Below are 20,788 nucleotides of genomic sequence, written 5' to 3'. Positions count from 1 at the left end.
GGCAGGGAGATGGCACAGAGGTGGCAGAGAGATGGAAGGCAGGGAGATGGGAGGGGGTTTCCAAGCTGCAGCAGAGCTCAGCCTGTCAGTCAGTGCTGTGACCATTTCCTGTTAGAGAATAAACAGACACTCCCACCTCTCATTTCTGCCTGGCTTCTAACCTGAGAGGTTCTCATTGCAGTTCTGATGACAGTAATGTCACTTTTAGCAGGTAAAATGCATTCAAAAGTTTTTTTTTTCTGCATCTGTACATTGTTTAAGGAAAGATTAATCATACAGTATATCTGAATATGAAGCTTATGTATAATGTCTCCTTTAAGCTAACGGATCAAAGGGGCACATTCAGGGATTCGGATTCCTAGGCCGCGCGTTCCTACTGCTGCACATCCCCAGTGATCCTCAGCAAATGGCCGGACGGCCTCGCCACAAATCCGGGCCTGGCCACATTTACTAAAGAGTGAATTGTGTTTTTTTGACTAATTTTCTATAGACAAGTCGCAGCTACATCGCCTATTTACTAAAAGCCGAGCAACACACTTGGCTAGCGAATTACCCTGTTGCTGGAGAACTTTCGCTGCGTTACACCAGGCGCATTTTCGCTCAGGCGCACGATCGTAAATCCACCAATCAATCAAATTGTGATCATTTCAATTCGTTAACCTTCTCACCAAAATCTATTTCTCCGGGTTCTGACTGGAGAATTAATACAATGAACATGACATCATATCCTGTATTCCAAAAACGTCATAAGCAAAAGTCAATACTTTTTGTCATATTTAAAGTGGGATTAAGTTTACAAATTGTAACTGCTAAAAAATCTTATTTACACAATTTTTTTATCATTTGAAGCTAATGCCACATTTGTTTTTGGGTGGGCTCATGGCCTAGAACAATAGAGGATCTCTGTCTTCCTTTTGCTTCCTTGGACATTTTTAATAAAAAGTGACAACTTCCAGCAATTTCACCAACATTACTAATAAATACATACATATGACCTTTATATACCCACTGAATTTAAATTGGCGTAAGCGTAAGTTAACGAAGTTTCGCTAGAAAGAAAGTAAATCTAGAGAAAAGTCGCTGATGAAATTATGCCAGCGTTCTTTTGCGGGGGGAGTAATTGTGTGTTTTGATGAATATACGTATTCATCACAAAATAACATCTGGCGTAGTTGTGCAAAGTCTGGCTGAGACTTCCGAATTGAAAATTCGCAGGTAAGTAATTGTGCCCCAAAGTGTCTAAATAGGCAATAAATGAGTAACTGTAACCCAACCTTAGTATTCTGATATCAGCAAATGTCTAAAAGCTGTAATTAAGACCACGTTCTTAAAAAAACCATAGTATCCCTACAACATAATAATCAGAGTAAAATAATCATGCATTTAGAGAAATGTCAATTTATAGCTGTTGGCATTACACATAATAGTAACAAAAAACATTAAAATGGTTGCATTCTGAGGAGAAACTCAATGACATCACTGAGGAGCCTGAATATTGTTTGATTTTTGTCAACTCTCCAATCAAACAGCATAATGTGCTGAACAATAAAAAAAACAATGCCAGGGCCTAAATGTCTTGTCAATGGAAATTTTGCATCTTTTTTCTGAACTCTTTGGTTTTTTTAAAACATAGCTGTTGGTTTAGCTTAAATTATAAAAGGATTACGTAGTTTGGACAATAACTATGAAGTGATAACCTGTCATATAATGTGAAAATAGACCTTGTTTTTATCAAGTTACTACCATGAAGGACTTTAAATCACTTGTTATCCAGTAAATCTCAATACAAGGGAGGATTGGTAAAATAGTGAAAGTTTAAAAAAAAAATTTAGGGTATAGTATTTTTTTATTTTAATCAATTTTTTTTGCTTGTTTTGGCATCAAATTTAGAATTCTAAGGTTTATGAGCAATGATAGAATGGGCCAATCACCATTACTCAATACAATCAGTACAGCCACAGACTCACCATAAAAACTCAAAAGAGCAAAGTGATTCATACTGAAGGATTCTTGCAGAAATGTCAACAGTTCCCCTAAAAATTAATAGAGCCCTATAACCAGACTTCACTTTAAAGATTTAACCGGTTTGACATGACCAGAGCACAGATAATCCCCCTACATGGACTTTTTGTTTTCTGTACAATGGTAATTTAATAATCTTCCTCGCAAGGACCAGACAGGAAAGATCTTCATTTCCCCCTTTTAGCTAAAGAAATAACAAAAACATAATTTTTTTGTAATTAAAAAAACAGGCAAATAGTATGTTCAACCCAAGCCCTACTTATTGCAGTCACGATAAACCATTTTTTATGCTGTCCCTTTAATTTAGCCCCTAACTCAAATGTTCTTTAGCCCAGTGTAAAAAACATTTGTCTGAAAAATCAACATTCTTAAAGGAGAATTCAACCCTTAACTAAAAAATCCCCTACCCCCTACCCTACGTAGACCCTCCTCCCACCTAGCCTAGCTGCTAACCCATGGAAATGCCCCTAACTTTTTACTTACCTCTCGGTGCAGATTCAGGGATCACAGTTCACGGCAGCCATCTTCCAGGTCTTCGGTAATCAGAGACTGGCGAATCGGTGCATGCGCAGTTGGAGCAATTTCCTGGTTCGCGACAACTTCACACGCGCCAAAATAGACAGAAATTGCTGAAGTGCCAGAAGAAAACACGGAGACCCGGAAGATAGCTGCTGTGAAAAGCGATCCCTGAATCTGCACTGAGGGGTAAGTAAAAAGTTACGGCCATTTCCCCGGGGTAGCAGCTAGGCTGGGGAGAGGAGGAAGGGGGGGGTCTACGTATGGTAGGTATTAGGGGATTTTTTAGTGAAGGGTTGAATTCTCCTTTAAAACCAGACACAGTGTCATGGAATGTGACCATACCTACTCCCAGCAGCAGCGGTCTTTTGAAGGTTCAAGGCTTGCCCTTATTTTTTAATTAGAAATGCATATTGCACTCCTGTAGTGGCAAGCAAGCAATAATTAGGTGCATAATAATGTTTAGGTGCAGTATATAGATTTGTCTGGAAGCATTTGTATAGGGTTCAGTGTAGCCAAATGCAGAAATGTTTGATACCTGCCGTTTTACCTGGCTAGATTTCACCCAATGCAAAGATCAGTTTATGCAAGTTTTATGCAGCAGGAATTGAAGTAAAGGCTGAGAATATAGCATAGACCAGGAAATTAGTTGGTTTCAGCACAGGAATATTTATTACCTGCTGCTATAATTTACACACAGACAGCCCCATTTGGTTCTTCATTGAAACCATGGACCAGGCAGTTGCCGTAATGACCTAGTGTAATATACAATTATCAGCAACTTACCCTCTTCCCAATAAGACCTATCCCAAAAGTGGGGCAGCAGAGCAGTGTTGTCAGAGTCAAAATTGCCCCCCCCCTCCTTTTTTTAACATTTCTGTTTTTTTCTCTCCACTTGTCCTAATATGTAAGGATGGGTTTATATAAAAAACAAAATAAAACCGACTAAATCTGAGAAAACACCTGAAACAAAATAAACTTAGCCAAAGATAAAGATAATAGCAATTGTACTGCGAGTGGCACAGTAGCTGCATTATAATCATATTCTCCCATATGTAATAAAAGGCACTAAGTTTGCCCAGGAGCAGTAAACTCATGGCAACCAATACAATGCTTGCATTTAAACAGGTGATTAATAAATTCTACCTGCTGTGCTATGGGTAACTGCCCCTGGGCAAAATGAGTGCCTTTTGTTATATAACCCAAATTGTGTCCTATTGACTATGATGGGAAGTGGTTTAAGTGAATTCCTGTGCCATAAGTCTTGGATTCATAATGTGGCCAATATCACACTTCTCTGGCAGAGAACTGTGTCAGTAAACTTTTTGAACATTTTTCTTCCAAAATCCACCCCATGTGTGCAGCGATAGGAGGTTTCTGTCAGTCACACTCCCTACAGACGAAGAGCAGTATTTAATGCTTATTGGCATTAATGAGTCAGCAGGGAAAGCACAAATGGACCTTTTGCTGCTGCGCAAACACACAAATCCACCTGTGTTCATGTATATTAAATTAATAATGTAGCTAATTTTATATTAAATGTATTAAATTAATAATTTAGCTGGCGTTTGGCTCACAATGATCACATTTTCAGGCCAAAAACTGCCTTTAACTGTGTTGACAAGTTGACCGTAATGATGGAAAACTTTCAGTTTCTGATATTTGTGACCTCACTAGATAAATTACATTTAATCTAGATAATGACTGAAAAGGCATGACAGCTGCAAAAAAAAGTTTTTCAGAAATAGAACGAAATAACACTCCCCTCTTATCATTCACAGTGTGAGCCTTTCCCATTGTGCTACTGAGTGCAGACTTAAAGGGGCAATATACTCTCTTGTTCAGTAGAAATTCAATGAAATTCCTATGGATTTATTTTTTTGTACTAAAGGTAGCCATACAGGTATCCAACCAATCTGCCCACTGGATAAAAGGATGGATGCCATACAAGGTGTGGCCACCTTTTTATTGTTCCTTTTCATTTAAGCCCACATCCAATAAATGACCGATATCCATTGTACATCAGTATCTGCCATTTTCCAACTTCCAGTTTATACTGGGTTGCTTATACAGAGCTAAATTTCTATGTGTAACCCTTTCAACAGCCCTTCTGTCAGTGTTACGCTCCACGTGTGGCTTTTATCTGATGGCAAGGGACAAACCTGAGCCACTCTACAGTGGTATTGGGAGAGACTGGGTACCTGGTACTTATTAGCGCAGTGCCTCCGCCTAGTGGGATGCACCTACGGGTGGCCTCACTAGGAAAACTAACTTTTTATCTAAAAGTAAATGTAAAGGACAGCTAATACAAACATCACTATTAACAGGTGGCAATAGGGGCCTCGCAAACTAACTTTGCAGGAGTGAACTATCTCTCTAACTAAAACAATGCAACATCCTCTAATGTATTCCCAAACAAAAACGCTAAGATTTGGGGAGATTTAGTCGCTCCGTTAGATAGTTCACTCCTGCAAAGTTAGTTAGCGAGGCCCCTATTACCACCTATTTGGAGTGCTTAATTTTCCGAAGTTGCCTCCAGAGGAAACTTCGGAAAACAAAATGCTCTGAGTGCCGATTTAGATTCTAGCCGGCAGGGAGGCAGTTCTGGGGAGATTATTCACCTGAAGAAGAAGCGGTTTGTCGCTAGGCGATTAATCTCCCCCCAGTAGCTTTGTGTGCCCCCTTAAATGTAATACTGTCTCCAAAAATCTCTTTGGATGCTTCACAGAATCTTCAGGTGAGTCCAGCACTTGCAGCAATTCAGTGCGAATACCAGCCCCTTTGGATACTCAGATGGGAATCTCCTGATGGTTGTTCCTCCAGTCTGGAGTCCTTTGACACTCTTTGTCTTTCCTGGCACAGTATGTGGGTTCCCTATGTCAGCCTGATCCAAATGACTGCGTTTGCTTGGGCCTTCAGGCTGCAGCCTGTAACCCTGTCACTGCTGCTCCAGACTGTAACCACACTGAAGTGACTGAACTCATTCTGGAAATTATCTGATGATTTGAGAAGGAGGCTGCAGCAGCACTCACAGTGGCCAATGCACAAACTACCTGCCTAGAGAGGGCGGGCCACAAGGCCTCGGGAGCACTAATTCCTTAGCCAAACAGGTGTATCCTAGTGGGAGGCCTGGTAGGGCACCGCTGGGTCCTAGAGTTTGCAGAGATGCTGCTGTCTCAAAGTCACTGTTTAAGGGAGGTTCTGTTCAGTCCACAGAAATGGAAGGGCGGCTCCTCTGTGCTTCCCAGGGAGGTCCCGGGGTCTTAGGGTCCTTCCCGGTATGACTGTCCAGATATTGACGCTTTGTGGGCCTGCCGGGAAAGCACTGCAGCACAGCGGGGAACAGCCGGGCGGGTTCTGCTTCCCCCTTTCCCCAGATCTTCCCCTTAAAGCGGCCTCTCAGTAGCCAGACATGCAGTACCTGATGTTGTCGGACAGCAGGTTCCTGGGCTCCCTGTCCACCGGTTACTTGTCAGATCTGGGGCGCCCCGAACCCCAATCCGCCAGGCACAGCGTCTCCCAACCCTCCGGCTTCTTCAGCTCCGTCACTTTCGCGGTGCCACAGAGTGCCAAGCAGGGCTGGGGGACCCCAATGCCGGCACCTCGGGGAAGGTTCGGAACCTGCTGGTCATTGGGGAACAGCACACCGACTGGTACGTACCTACCCCCACCCGGGGCAATTATTTCCCCCTGTGTATATAATGGTACTAAATGCACTTGCATTAAATGCCATTTAATAGCTTGTCGCGCCTCCCCTGCCTTCCTCAAACACACTGATATTTCTAATTAGTATTTCTAATTAATTACTTTAACAGGATCAGCACGTCCCATTGAAATGTGTTTCACCATGAATAGATATTAAAACAGTCACAGATGAGAGTGCTTATCCTTCTATGTTATATTATGCCTTTTTGATCCTGCACCTCTTGCACCCTTTTTGATACTAGCTTACTTGCCCCCCCCTAGAAAATTTTCTGTGGACAACCATGGCTGAAGGGCCACAGTTTTGGAACATAGATGTAAATAGTCATCATCCTGCCCTTGTAGAAATGCTAGTTCTTGCTCTTCCTATTCTGCGGGTAGAGTTGTAGGAAGTTTCCCTAGTTGAACCCCTTAAATACTGCTTTAAATCATAGTGACTTTTGGCAAGGCTGGGTAGGCCACCCTTTGATCTGCCTGTTCTACCAATAATACTTATACATACTAGAATTGCTTTAAATCAAGGTTTACCTCTAATAAATTACACCAAAAATATACCTACACCAATGGTCACTTGAGTAGATGTTAATTCTGGTGCGTTGGCCCCAGATCTTGAGGGAAGTAGATCAAGTCAGTTAAAAAAAAAGGTCAAAATTGGAAGATGATGAAATAGAAACTTTAGGGGGCACATATAAGGGTCGAAGTGAATTTTCGAATTAAAAAACTTCGAATTTAGAAGTAATTTTTGGGTACTTCAACCATCGAATAGGCCAAATTCGACTTTGATTAGAATTAAAAATACTTCAGAAATTCGATCATTCGAAAATCGAAGTACTGTCTCTTTAAAAAACGTTGACTTCGACACTTCGCCACCTTAAACCTGCCGAATTGCTATGTTAGCCTATGTGGACCTCCTAGAACCTATAGCCAGTATTTGTATTTACAATTTTTTTTGTAAAATTGTACGATCGTACGATTAAATCGCATGATTCGAAGTACAATCAAAGTACCATCGTACGATCTTAAAAATCCTTCGACTTCGAATATCGGACTACCCTATTTGATGGTCGAATTTCAAAGTTTTTTTCACTTCGAAATTCCACCCTTGATAAATCTGCCCCCCAGTCTAGAAGATGGAGGTTTTGAGTACTATGTTAATTTTGTTTTTAACTGGTATAATGCCTATTTATTGCAGCACGACTTTGCTGAAAGTGTTAACAGCTATGAGTACAGTGGTGATTCTGATACAGAGCATGGAGAAAGGTCACACAAAGATACTATGTGCAGAGATTATGATGCTCAGTATTCACAGGTATGTCTTATTAGTACAAAAAATGGTTGACTGGTAGCAGATAACTCATTATTCATGGATCATATCCACCCTGCTTATTTGAATAGATAACAATACACATTATGTGATCACAATACACATTAACTGCAAGGGATATAGCGTAAAATGCTCTTTTAGTACAATGCACGTGGGGTTACTCCATGATGCTGTTTTAAATGCGTGGAGGCCACATGTTCCCAGAAACAGCACAGTATATTTTTTATCTTTCAGCCTCAGTGACAGAGATGGCTTTTGTTGTTCATTCTTTTAGTTGTTGATTCTATGATCAGTATTTGTGCAAAAGTAAACTCTGATTCACCTTCTTTTCCTCTTCCAGATGGTATGGCACTTTATGTACTAGGGCTAGACTGGTCTTCAAGGGGTATATTGCCTTTTTGCAAACATACAGCTGGTATTTTCCAGACCTTTATCTAAAAAGTGTTTCAAGTTTATGAGGAACTGCTTCTATGTTTTAACATTCCAGTATAGGGTGTCCATATTGTGTCCATTGTCCCTCTTTAGATGTCATTGTGCTGGGATTTGATGGGACGGAACTTTTCCCCAAGCACAGCTCAGTGCTCTGGCAGCTAATATTATGCCCTTGCAGTGATTTGACAAGCAATTGATATTTACAGTATGCTGCATCACAAAAAGCATAACCGCAGAGGGATGGATGGTACCATGTGCAGAAATGCTTCTAATTGAAGAAATCTTGTTCTAAGAGAAATAACCCATCAGGACCTGACTGCTTAAAAGAAACTTCTAAGGCCTAATTTAGTCAACATTTTTAAATGTTAATTAGGTCTCAAAAACAGGTCTTGGAAAAGTGGAATTTATGCATTTTCCTTTATAAGGAATTTTTTTATATATTAGTGGACTGTACACAAAGGATACTAGGGCTAGTGTCATTACTCATCTGTCTTCTACAGGAATGTGAAATATGTAATTAAAATTTGCACATCTAAAATTAACTGCTTACGTGCCACAGATCATAGAATCTTAATGTGTATATTAACTCTCAAGATTTTTTTGTTTGAGGTTGACCATAAAATAACTCTTTATTTTTTCACTGTGATCATGGCATCTACCACTTATACAGAATGTGATTAATATCAAAACCCATAGACCTTTTAAATGTATATTTTAGATTGTCATTAAGCTCTTTAAAGTAACAGTTTTAGGAATTTAATAGCAAAGCCATTTCTCTACTTTATTTCAGCATGGGCCAGGGAGCTATATTACATCCCCAAGCCTATGATGAAGTGCTTGTAACATGAAACGCATAAGGCAGAGGACACAATCAATATTTTTACTTCATTTCAACTGTTTGATGGAAGATTGCCTTTATTTGAGTGCCTGCTCCAGATTTATTTATGGTTATCTGCTCCCAATGCTGAGGGCTCAGGGTGGTGCACTTCCCCCATGTGGTGAGTAAATATTCTTATGGAGACCCTCCTTCCAAATCTTATTACTCTGATGGTTATAGTAACTACAGTGATGGTAACTACAATGAGGAAAAAAAAGAAGCAGATTTTGCTGAACAGATGAAACACTACGAACAAGGAGAACTCAAATGTGGCTTAACCAGCTTTTAAGAAAAACAATGTGAAAGGAATTCAGCAAGGTAAGTGACAACTGGAAAAGTAAATTGCCAAGGAGCAACAGATTATTTGATAATTCTATTGATACTGCTTCCTCAAAAGCTAAGGGGCAAATCATCAAGGGTCGAATATCGAGGGTTAATTAACCCTCGATATTCGACTGGGAATGAAAATCCTTCGACTTCGAATATCAAAGTCCAAGGATTTTGCGCAAATACTGCGATCTAAGGAATAATCCTTCGATCGAACGATTAAATCCTTCGAATCGAACGATTCGAAGGATTTTAATCCAACAATCGTAGGATTACCCTTCGACCAAAAAAACTTAGCAAGCCTATGGAGACCTTCCCCATAGGCAAACATTGGGTTCGGTAGCTTTTAGGTGGCGAACTAGACTAGGGGGTCGAAGTTTTTTCTTAAAGAGACAGTACTTCGACTATCGAATGGTCGAATAGTCGAACGATTTTTAGTTCGAATCCTTCGATTCGAAGTTGTAGTCGAAGGTCGAAGTAGCCAAAAAAACACTTCGAAATTCAAAGTTTTTTTTCTTCTATTCCTTCACTCGAAGTTAATGAATTGGCCCCCAAGTGTTTTAAGGGGCAACATGATTTTTACCTGCTGATTCAGGCCTCCCAGATAGAATCAGTAGCTTATTGGACTGTGCAGGGCACTGAACTGAGGGAATGTCTGACCACATTTTTTTTTTGCAGTGGCTAGTTTCTGCAATTTTACTACACCTTCTACAGATTTGATTAGTTTCAATTGGCTCACAATGTGCAGTAATTTAAAATACAAAACTGTATGGCATCAAAAAACTCAGAATTGTGTGTGTATGTATTAGTGCTGTGCCAACAGATCTCTAGCAGACATAGGTTTGATCTAAAGCCAAAATGACATTACAGAATTAATTTTTACACCATTCACACATGTTTAAGTACAATGCAAATGAGTAACTTTGTATAATTTTAGGACGTGAACAACAGCAGCCTTTTGGACAAGAACGTGGCAACCAGAAAAATGTAAAGGCCATGGAAGAGGTTTACATAAAGGGCCAAATCCTTATTTTCAAGATGACTCTCAAGGGGTGAGTGTTCCATGCTTTTCTATTGAAAGATGAGGGATTTACAGTACAGTTAATAATCTAATAAAAAGATGTTGCAAATGTACCCTCCACACAAATTAAGAAGAAAGTTAGGTGGTGTACGTAGTTAAGTAGTGAGTAAGAAAATAGAATTCGGCATAAAATCACCTCCCCACCATACTTTAAATAATAAGATATTTCTCAATATAGAGTTAAGCTTAACCCCCATATATCTCAATAAAAACTGCCTAGATCCCTATATGACTTAATTTTTAACCAAAAGTCTGACTACTATGGGATAGCACTAGGGCCACATTTAATATATATAATCACATTGTACCTTTTGTCCTAACAAGCTCATATCAAATGCACAATTGTGGGAAAACTGTTGAGTTTTATTGTTTTATTTATTGTGATAGGATACTAAGCCAGTCTAGAAGTGTGTAAACTTGAGTCAAGAATTCATCAGTCTGTATACAGTGAAGCACAAAGGAAAGCAGGTCTGAAAATATTTTCTTGAAAAAAACATTGTATCAAGGTAGTCTTCTAATTTGCATACATTGTTATCCATCATTGCACTTTTACCACTCATACATCCAATTTTTGGGTACTTTTGGTACTTCTTTATTCCCTACATTTAGGTATAGTGAGATGAGTAATGAACACTTAAATCGTCATGCAAAAACTAAATGTGCCATGTCAACTTTTTTTCATATCCTGGGAAGAGAAGAGATCCCTGCCCTTAAAATGATACTGACACAAAAACCAACTTTTTAGAACATGAATGTACATTAAGGGGCATATTAAGGGGCATATTTATCAAGGGTCGAATTTGAAAAATGTCATCATTCGAATTCAAAAAAACCAACCGAAATTAAGTTATTTTTTTGGCAGGACTATGACAGGATTGGGTCTTCTGGTACAGCACCTGGCACAACAAAAGTGTCTTATTTCGCGAGGCTTTGTGACTGTGTATCTCTATTGGTAACTTAAAATAAATATGTGTAACAATCTTCATGTTTTAAGCAATTTTGTTAAACGCTGTAAATATCAGGGAAAACATATCCGTTCCAACCAGTTTTATTTAATTTCATTCCCCATAAATCTGTGGTTTAGACAGTAGTGCATTATGTAGTGCATGCATTTTGTTGTCATTTTAATTGTTGTTTGCCTACATAGTTTTAATTGAAAAATTTTTTATAAAATAGAGTCCTTTAGTGTTTCCATTTACTTTTTTCACTATTTTATATAAATTCTCGGCAATAAATAAAAATTTATTGTGATAAAATAGATAAAACAAGCCACATATGGGCCAATATTTCAAGATATCTGACCAAGCAGTACAGGAGTGTGGCCAAATCACTGATTGACCCATTGGCCAGCTGGTTGGATATCTGAAACAAAACGAGTGAGGAAAAGTTTAAATGCCATGGGCATAAAACATAGACAGGGCTGCTATTAGGTGGGGGGTACAGAGGGTACTGCAGTTGGGGTCCTGTGGCAGAGGGGGCACCAGAGATGGAAAGGTGCAATTTGAGAGTTACAAAAAATGTTTGCATTCGGTGGATCATGGGGGGTGTTTTAGCATAACTAGCAGCCCCACATTATTGTTGGTTGGCCCACCACCCAGGGACCCAGGAGACTGTCTAATATTTAGGGGCCCATGGGTAATGGGGCCTGATAAATTTATAATATTGGGCCCCAAGTCTACTGATGGTGGCCCTGCATACAAAAGCTCAAAAAAAGGAAGGTATAAAACATGATCAGTAATGCAACAGGTTTAATAAAAATTGCTATATGTGTAAGATACCAATTGATACCACCATTATAGGGACTCATGACACTTGTTCTTGCCCTGCTTGAGGACAAACATCATTCCCTTGCCCTTACCAGAATGTCATTTGGGACCTCCATGTTAAACAACAGAACAATCCCTTAACACTTCAGTACTTTTTCCAAAAAGTTGGGATTCTTTGTACCTATGGAGCTCCATTTGAGTCTAGAGTTCTGCAACAATCCCTCCGTTGGGAGGAATGGAGCTACAATTCTATAGCTAATAGGGTGGTTATATAATTTTGAGTGTACATGAATTGTGTGTGTGACTAAGCAGATTCTGGCCCATGCTCCTTAAACTCACCTATGTTATACTGTAAGAAGAACTACAGGGCCACTGGCTGGATAACACTGATATAAAGTCTTACTGTCCCACCTTTCCCTACTGTCACCTTCTTACCTACCTACTATACCTGCTGTTACTTTGCCTTAATGTCCCATTGTGCCCTACTATACCTGCTGCCCTCCCTGTTCCAACTTGCAACTTCTATCCTGCCAGGCATGACTGTGTATGGCCTTTGGCAAAGTGAACACAGTATCAATTAGTCTATGCCCAGGTGCAGACCAGCCAATAAGATGCTTGCTTTTAAACAGGTGACCAGTACATGAAGCTGGCCAAGCAAAGGTGGGCACATGCCATCTATACTCAATCTGATTGGCTCAGGCAGCTGAAGCTTCATAACAGTCATAACTGTCTTCATAACGGTCTTGACTGTTAGAGGAGCAGCAGTGCTGAGGAGCGACTGGATTGATTTCACAGATTTTTCAGAGCGATTTACAGCAAATTATCCCTATACCTCATAGATTCGCACATACCTTACCCCTAAACACATTCCTGTACTTTCTGACACTTATTAGCCCACACAGCATCATCCCTACACATTAACACACCCATCACTCATTCCCCTGCACACCCAACAGTTTTGTTTTGCAGGTTTTTTTCTTCTAGGTTTTCAGTCCTTACAGATTTGCTACTGATTGGACAATGTCTAGCAGGTAAGTCAGATAATTCCAAAGCTATAAGAGAAATTTAGTAGAAATAATATAGTATGTGCCAAACTGGCCTGCATTCTAGCAAATATTGTATAGAGGGTTGCAAATACTGCTGTGTCTATAGAAATGGTCACATTCTTATTTCTTATTTAACACAATTAATTCTGCACAATTTACACAAGCATTTCCATATAGGTTATAGGGCATTTCTGGTGCTTGACCCTCTAGAATACTTGGTTGCAGTATTGGGGGGTAATATTATAAATTAAAATCCAGTCTATTAATCCATATCAACATCAGATGTGACCAGTAACTGCTATGTGTACCTTACACAAACTTTTGCAGCTTTAAATATAAAATCCCATAGTAAAACTATAAACATTTTTGGTGCCTGAAATTTTTGGGAGTAAAAAGTTGGGGTAATATATGTCACAAAGTTAGAATCAGATTTTGTGACTTTTAGTACATTAACCCTTATGTCAGACCAGTAAATCTATATCCAGGAATTAACCAAACTGTTCATTAGGGCATTGGCACAGAGAGAAATTTCAAAAGTTCTAAATTTCTTCTCTTAATGTATATAAAATTACTAGTATTTTAGTGTCGATAATGAATGAAATTGCAAAAATCTCCCTCTCTGCTCCATTCTCTCTTATGTAACTGACCAGTGTCTTTTATGTAACTGCCACTCCTTCTAATTACCTTCATAATGACTCAATAATTAATCAAAATGCCTGGGATAAAAATACAAAAATAAAATTAAACATGGAATATTTTAATTTTAGGCAAGAGAAGATAAGGACATACACCGAGGCTTTGTCATCTGACCTCGAAGTGCCGGTGAAGAAAAGATGCATCACGGAGGCCACCAAGGGCCCTGAAAATACTGCCAGGTAGTAGATGAAAATATTCTTACATTTTGTTAAAATGGTAGTGGAGGTGAGAGGGCACATGGACACAAATCCTTTTATATTGTGTGTGTGTGTATATATATATATATATATATATATATATATATATATATATATATATATCAATATGGAAAATACCGGCACTCACGAAAAAGCTGCATAAATAACTGCCTGGGTGCAATCCTTATCACAAGTTGCAATATAATCCATAAAAGGAGCACACAGCCAAAATCTCAGTTTGTTTGCCCACAATAAACACTTTTTTGTTTTTTGCCATAAGACCCGTGAGTGCTCCTTTTATGGACTAATATATATTAGCAGCAAAAATGAGCACACGCTGGCAGCTTCAAGGTGATATGGGATGAACACACGTCCATTAGGGCAATGGCAGACAGCGATTTCATAAGGGTTTGTGCTTCTCTCTTTTACAGCAATGAGAATTGGATAAAGTCACTAGTATTTCTGGGCAAGTAATATACACAATAGTCAATATCCTTACAGCGAGGCCCATTTATCAAAGTCTGAATTTATCTCAATATTTTTTGAAAAATACTCCAACCACATCCCCACAGGTTTTTTTCCCCTTATATATCAATACACTTGTCCAAAAATTTCCTGTGCGAATTTTTCAGATTTTTGCCCGAAAACCATGAAATCTTCGGATTATTGCACGAAACCCAGCACAGATCAAGATATTTTTGGGACTTTTCCCATTGACTTATTGTATATGCAACCTCGGCAGGTCTGCGATTATAATTAATCCAGAAAAGTTTTATAGTAAAAAACACAATTTTTGGGGGTTTTTGGAATTCAGAGTTTAATAAATAACCCTCTTTGTGTGTCATTATTTTAAACGAGCTTCATAATGCATATTAACAAAACACCTACGGATAGAAATGCAAAAGAAAGATTCTGGCAGGTAGTAGATAAAAATACTTTGTTTATTTGGCAGAGATAGAAGTGTAAAGCAGCTATATTGCCAGGGGACACAAGGATACAACCCTTTATATTGCTATATTACATTATAGGTCTTATAAGCCCATCAAGTGCAACTCTTCTCAAACCTTATACAGGTAGTGTTCCCCTAGAAAGATGTGAATTACCATTTTACTCAAACTCAAGCATTTAAAGCTAAAGTACAAACAAATGACATTAATATGATTTTTATCTAGTTCATCTTTTAAAGACCTTCATACAGCTGCCATATTATTAGCAATTATGGGAAATAACCTTATTTAATTGCATAAAGTGTAACACTCACCTCCTTATTTTTTACCCTCTTTTCAGGTCTGAAACAGCTGCAGCTGCCAACACCGGCTTTTACCAACTGCTGGGTAAGATATTCTCCTGCACTTTCACCATAAAAGGGAGGCAGAAGCACAAACAATATATTAGAATTTATGCAAGAGTTACTTTATTTGCTGACTTAGGGGTAAATTTATCAAAGAGTGAAGTTCCGCCACTAGAGTGAAATTCCGCAGCTCTCAATTCATTTCTATGGGATTTTGAAAGGCGTATTTATCCATGAGTGAAAGTGAAAGTTCACCCATTGATAAATACGCCTATAAAAATCCCATAGAAATGAATGGAGAGTGGCGGAATTTCACTCTAGTGGCGGAACTTCACTATTAACTTCACTCTTTGATAAATATACCCCATAGGTGCTAAATCTCCCTAGTGCACTGATTCATATCAACCAATCAGGAAACAGTTCTGATCACTCTGCTACAAGTTATTTTATGGGGCCACATTTACAAAGAGAGCACTAGGTGCAAATGGCAAAAAATGGTGCGATTTATTTTTATTACCCTTCTTTTATGTTACTAATATATACATGGCTCTGATATATACATATATATCTGTTTGTAAACTGATCAAATTGCATTAGCAGCTGCTGTATATGGGGATTCACATGCCCCCCATTTGTATATGATTTAGGTTGCACAAAATTAAAAGTACTGGGCTCTATTGCACTAGTATTGTCACTCACTGCAACTAAGCGCATAGTAAGTAGGCACAATAGTGTGTTCATGTGTGGTTGAGAGAACCACCTGGGCACAAAAATCACTGCACTTATATTTGGAGATTCTACAGGCGCATTCTGCCAGTTCCTGCACCTAGAGCTGCACCGGAGTTTTGTAAATGAGGCCCTTTCCTGGTTGCTAGTGGTAACTACACCTGTGTTACTTAATAAGTTCCTTTATTGTAAGGCTTGTGGTTCAATATGTAATAGACTGCTAAAAATCATTAGCCTCTGTGTTTTTCTGAATTTTTATGTGATATCAGTGTCATCTTTGCTGCTTTTCCAGCCATAACAGTGAGTGCCATTAATATTGTGGTTGATACTGGAGGATGGCAATGTAGCTATTGCAAAAAAAAAAAAAGAAAATAAGAGCATAGCATTAATGTGGCTTATATTGTTTAGCAGTCTAATTTCTGGTGAAAATGTTTCTTCTATTGGTGCTCACAATTTCATATACTTTTTTTTTAGAACATCATCAAATTGGAAAAGGCCTGGCAATAGACTCCTGCAGGAAACTTACTGATAAGGTAATTATTGTATTAACACATTGCCACAGGGATGGACAGCAAGATAAGTGAGGAGTATGTATGTACTTAACTTTAAAGGGAAAATTTACCTTACACATTGTTACATTATCTCAGTCAGTTGGACATATGTAGAAACAGTGCATAAACACTCTCTGAACCAAAAATAAATACAGGTATAGGATCCCTTATCCGGAAACCCGATATCCAGAAAGCTCCGAATCCAGAATGGCTGTCTCCCATAGACTCCATTTTATCCAAATAATCCAAATTTTTAAAAATGATTTCCTTTTTCTCTGTAATAATAAAACAGTAGCTTGTACTTGATCCAAACTAAGATATAATTAATTCTTATTGGAAGCAAAACCAGCCTATCGGGTTTATTTAATGTTTAAATGAATTTCTAGTAGACTTCAGGCATGAAGACCCAAATTACGGAAAGATCCGTTATCCAGAAAAGCCCAGGTCCCGAGCATTCTGGATAACAGGTCCCATACCTGTATATATATTTTTACATGCAGACATATCTGATGCCACAGATTGAAAGGAAACAATGATAGTCTGTCTGTGATCACAGGGGCCTGTCCCTTATTTTGTTCCACTGTGAAGTGATGGGTTCTGGGATTTGAAGTCCCTCTGTGCACCACTGCTATCATCATCATAATTAATGTAGCGTCAGCAAGTTACGCAGCACTTGCAATAATTTTACAAAAGTGTTACAGAATAAAATAAAATAATAAAATAAGATTAGAGTGCCTTACTCCCAAGAGCTTTCAATCTGAAGGTTATGGTACATTTGGAGTATAAGGAAGAGGAAAACAGCTGGGGATCTATGAAGTTGATGTCTCATCAATTCAATAACAATTTTTTGCACCCTGCCCTGCACTTTAAAAATTGTTACGAAAATATTGATTCACTGAACATAGAAGAGTGATGCTGGCATGCATCTTTGAAAAAAGGTTTGGTGATAGGGTAGAAAGGAGGGAATTATACATGAAATACATCTGCCTTACATATGTTGAGCTAAGGTGGGAGATGTTAAATGCCCTGAATATACCATATTTCTTTCTCTTTAGTACCTTCTGGCTATGGTGAAAGTTTATTTCCAGCGTGCCAAGCTCCAGGAAGAAGAGTACACCACCTTGAACTTCTTTGCAGCCCTGTAAGTATCTTTCCTTTAGCCTATAAATGACAAGGGAAGCGGTATGTACAAAACATTTTTATGGGAGATACAAAGCTGTATTGACAAGATGATAGACTCTGTTTAATTGTATGGGATTTTTTTGTAGTTGTACGGGGAGCATCTGGTAGTGCTGATCAGTCACATGTGGTACAGAACAATACGATATATGTTTTTATTATATTTTATTATACCACTTTTTGATCAGCACTACTAATTTTTTTTCTTGCACTCACTCTAGAGCAGTGATCCCCAACCAGTAGCTCATGAGCAACATGTTGCTGTCCAACCCCTTGGATGTTGCTCTCAGTGGCCTCAAAGCAGGTACTTATTTTTGAATTCCAGGCTTGGAGGAAAGTTTTAATTGCATGAAAATGAAGTATAGGGCCAAGTAGAGCCTCTTGTAGCTGCCAGTCAACATAGGGGCTACCAAATAGCCAATCGCAGCCCTTATTTAGCACCCCAAGGGACTTGTGTTGCTCCCCAACTCTTTTTACATTTGAATGTGGCTCTCGGGTAAAAAAGTTTGGGGACCCCTGCTAGAGAGCCTGACACGGACCTTAACTAATCACACCATGTCAGTAGTAGGGCACAAGCAATAAAGACCCAAGCCACTAAAACTTGACAGACTCAGGGGGGGGATTGTATAAAGAAAGTCAGTTCCCTTGTATGTTCTATATTTTTTTAACACACATTGAGGTATATTTATCAAAGAGTGAAGTTAATAGTGAAGTTCCGCCACTAGAGTGAAATTCCCCCACTCTCCATTCATTTCTATGGGATTTTTATAGGCGTATTTATCAAAGGGTGAACTTTCACTTCACCCATTGATAAATACTCCTTTCAAAATCCCATAGAAATTAATTTTGAGCTGCGGAATTTCACTCTAGTGGCGGAACTTCACTCTTTGATAAATTTACCCCATAATGAATATGGTTCCTTTAAATTAAAATATGCATTGGAGTGTTATGTGACATTGATGTATTTCACCTTTAGGTTTCTGGCCAATGAAATGGAAGAAGAAACAATCTTCCATGACCTGATTTACCCCTTGGGCCTCGGGGTTGAGTATCAGGTTAAATGGCAGGAGCTGAGGAGCAGAAAACTGGAGTTGTGGGTGAGGATGGGCTTCAAAGCATGGGTGAGCAGATCATCCTGTGAGGAGGTGAGTATTACTTTGGAAATCACAATCTACATTTCCTGACCTTTATGATCATTTATGGATGTCACCGCACTGTACATAAAAATTTGACAAAGATAGAGAAGATGAGTTTGTACACTGCATATAGATACTTTGATGATAACAAACAACTTACATATTAGAAAATAACCAATAAAATGGCACTAGGAATGTGCAGAGTTGCTGAAAACTGCAATAGTCAAAGCAATAATGCAATTTGTAAGACCTTGGGGCCGATTCACTAAATTCGAGTGAAGGATTCGAAGTAAAAAAACTTTGAATTTCGAAGCATTTTTTGGGCTACTTCGACCATCAAATGGGCTACTTCGACCTTCGACTACGACTACGAATCGAAGGATTTGAAGTAAAAATCGTTTGACTATTCGAGCATTCGATAGTCGAAGTACTGTCTCTTTAAAAAAAACTTCGACCCCCTACTTCGGCAGATAAAAGCTACCGAAGTCAATGTTAGCCTATGGGGAAGGTCCCCATAGGCTTGCCTAAGTTTTTTTGATCGAAGGATATTCCTTCGATCGTTGGATTTAAATCCTTCGAATCGTTCGATTCGAAGGATTTAATCGTTCGATCGAAGGAATAATCCTTCGATCGTACGATCGCAGCATTTGCGCTAAATCCTTCGACTTCGATACTCGAAGTCGAAGGATTTTAGTTCCTAGTCGAATATCGAGGGTTAATTAACCCTCGATATTCGACTCTTGATGAATCGGCCCCTAAGTCATGGCCTAGTATTGGTATGGGTTCAAAATGCTGTGTAATAATTTTATCATAATTAGAGCGAAATATGATTCTTAATAAAAATGTAATGTAACTTTTATATGTTTATTTTTCCTTTAGGCAATGGAAGATAACCCGACACACTGGGCATGGAGGCGTGAAAGGCACCACAACCATGGTTTAGCCATCAGGTTCCACGCAAGACAGAGGGACTACTTATACTTCAGTCTCCCTTATATCAGCCCAGCTGTCTGCTCCCAGTGTGCGCCCAAGCCCCCAACTCCAGAGAAAATCCGGCCAGACAAGGTAAATTACAATAATGTTCTTCCTATGGGAAGGGCCACTATCAAGAGGACGGGGTTGCCAGAGGTAGGGGGCCTTTAGAAACTTGAAAGTCAATTTCAGGGGCTACAAAGAGGTCAGAGGGTTGAGTTTGGGTGGTTTGCTGTGTGTTTGTGTAATGGGCATGGTTGAGGTGGATCAAGAGCATGCTTAGGCTTTTTGTTTTTAATTTATTCCCCATTCTACTTAGTTGACACAGCCCTCCCACCAGCAGGTCCAGGTGGGTGTTAGACTAATAACCAGAGCCCCTTTGTGTGAAAGGGCCCTTTAAACTAAACTAAGTAGTATGACTGAGAATTGATTTTTCAAAATATACATACATAAAAAAACGAATTATGTATTCTACTTGCATAATATGTATGTATTGGCAAAGAAATGTGTATTCATGCAATGTGCTGTGTCAGCGGCACAATAAAGCAGTACAGGTGTCTTAGAACTGAAAACAGTAAGTGAGTTCCTTATAATGAACCAACAGAATAGTGTGACTAGAACCAGCTTCTCTGATGTACCGAACATTCTGAAATTGTGGCTTTAAAGAAAATTGTGGAGAACTAATGTTATATCTCTGTTAATTCTAGGAGCTGCCATTCAAGATGAGGATGAAGAGAATGTGGAAGAAAGACAACCCATAAGTTCCACCCTCATCCTTTTATTTAGTACAACATCTATATTTTGTCATTTTATTATAGAGTTTAGGTACTTATTGCCATTTTAATATTATTATAGCTTAATATATTTTAGTACAGGTATGGGATCCATAATCTGGAAACCCGTTATCCAGAAAGCTCAGAGTTACGGGACAGCCATCTTCTACAGAT

The 20,788-nt window shown here is 38.9% G+C and overlaps 1 protein-coding gene across 3 annotated transcripts; it reads left to right on the top strand.

Annotated features, from left to right (window-relative positions):
* Positions 1-113: 113 nt before the first annotated feature.
* LOC108710777 (speedy protein 1-A-like) lies at positions 114-20,754 on the top strand. 3 transcript variants are annotated; one of them, XM_041585436.1, is made up of 11 exons: positions 114-211; positions 7,433-7,549; positions 8,787-8,994; positions 10,138-10,252; positions 13,861-13,968; positions 15,274-15,320; positions 16,478-16,536; positions 17,610-17,695; positions 18,710-18,878; positions 19,749-19,934; positions 20,549-20,754. In XM_041585436.1, the coding sequence occupies exons 3-11, from the start codon at positions 8,841-8,843 to the stop codon at positions 20,600-20,602; spliced, it is 978 nt and encodes a 325-aa protein (XP_041441370.1). In that variant the 5' UTR covers positions 114-211; positions 7,433-7,549; positions 8,787-8,840; the 3' UTR covers positions 20,603-20,754. The 3 variants fall into 3 exon arrangements, with proteins under 3 accessions (XP_041441370.1, XP_041441371.1, XP_041441372.1); XM_041585437.1 differs by having other exon boundaries at positions 8,787-9,191; XM_041585438.1 differs by lacking the exons at positions 114-211; positions 7,433-7,549; positions 8,787-8,994; positions 10,138-10,252 and adding an exon at positions 12,877-13,078.
* The last annotated feature ends 34 nt before the right edge of the window (positions 20,755-20,788 follow it).

The sequence above is a fragment of the Xenopus laevis genome, chromosome 3L (assembly GCF_017654675.1).
Source record: "Xenopus laevis strain J_2021 chromosome 3L, Xenopus_laevis_v10.1, whole genome shotgun sequence".
Lineage (NCBI taxonomy): Eukaryota > Metazoa > Chordata > Amphibia > Anura > Pipidae > Xenopus > Xenopus laevis.
Note: the sequence above shows the minus strand (reverse complement) of the source record. Positions and strands in the feature narration are given on the sequence as shown.

Coding starts and splice junctions, on each gene's coding strand:
- LOC108710777 (XM_041585436.1), top strand. CDS start 8,841: ATGAAACGCATAAGGCAGAGGACACAATCAATATTTTTACTTCATTTC. Junction 8,995..10,137: donor TGGTGCACTTCCCCCATGTG/GTGAGTAAATAT, acceptor GTATAATTTTAG/GACGTGAACAACAGCAGCCT. Junction 19,935..20,548: donor AGAAAATCCGGCCAGACAAG/GTAAATTACAAT, acceptor TGTTAATTCTAG/GAGCTGCCATTCAAGATGAG.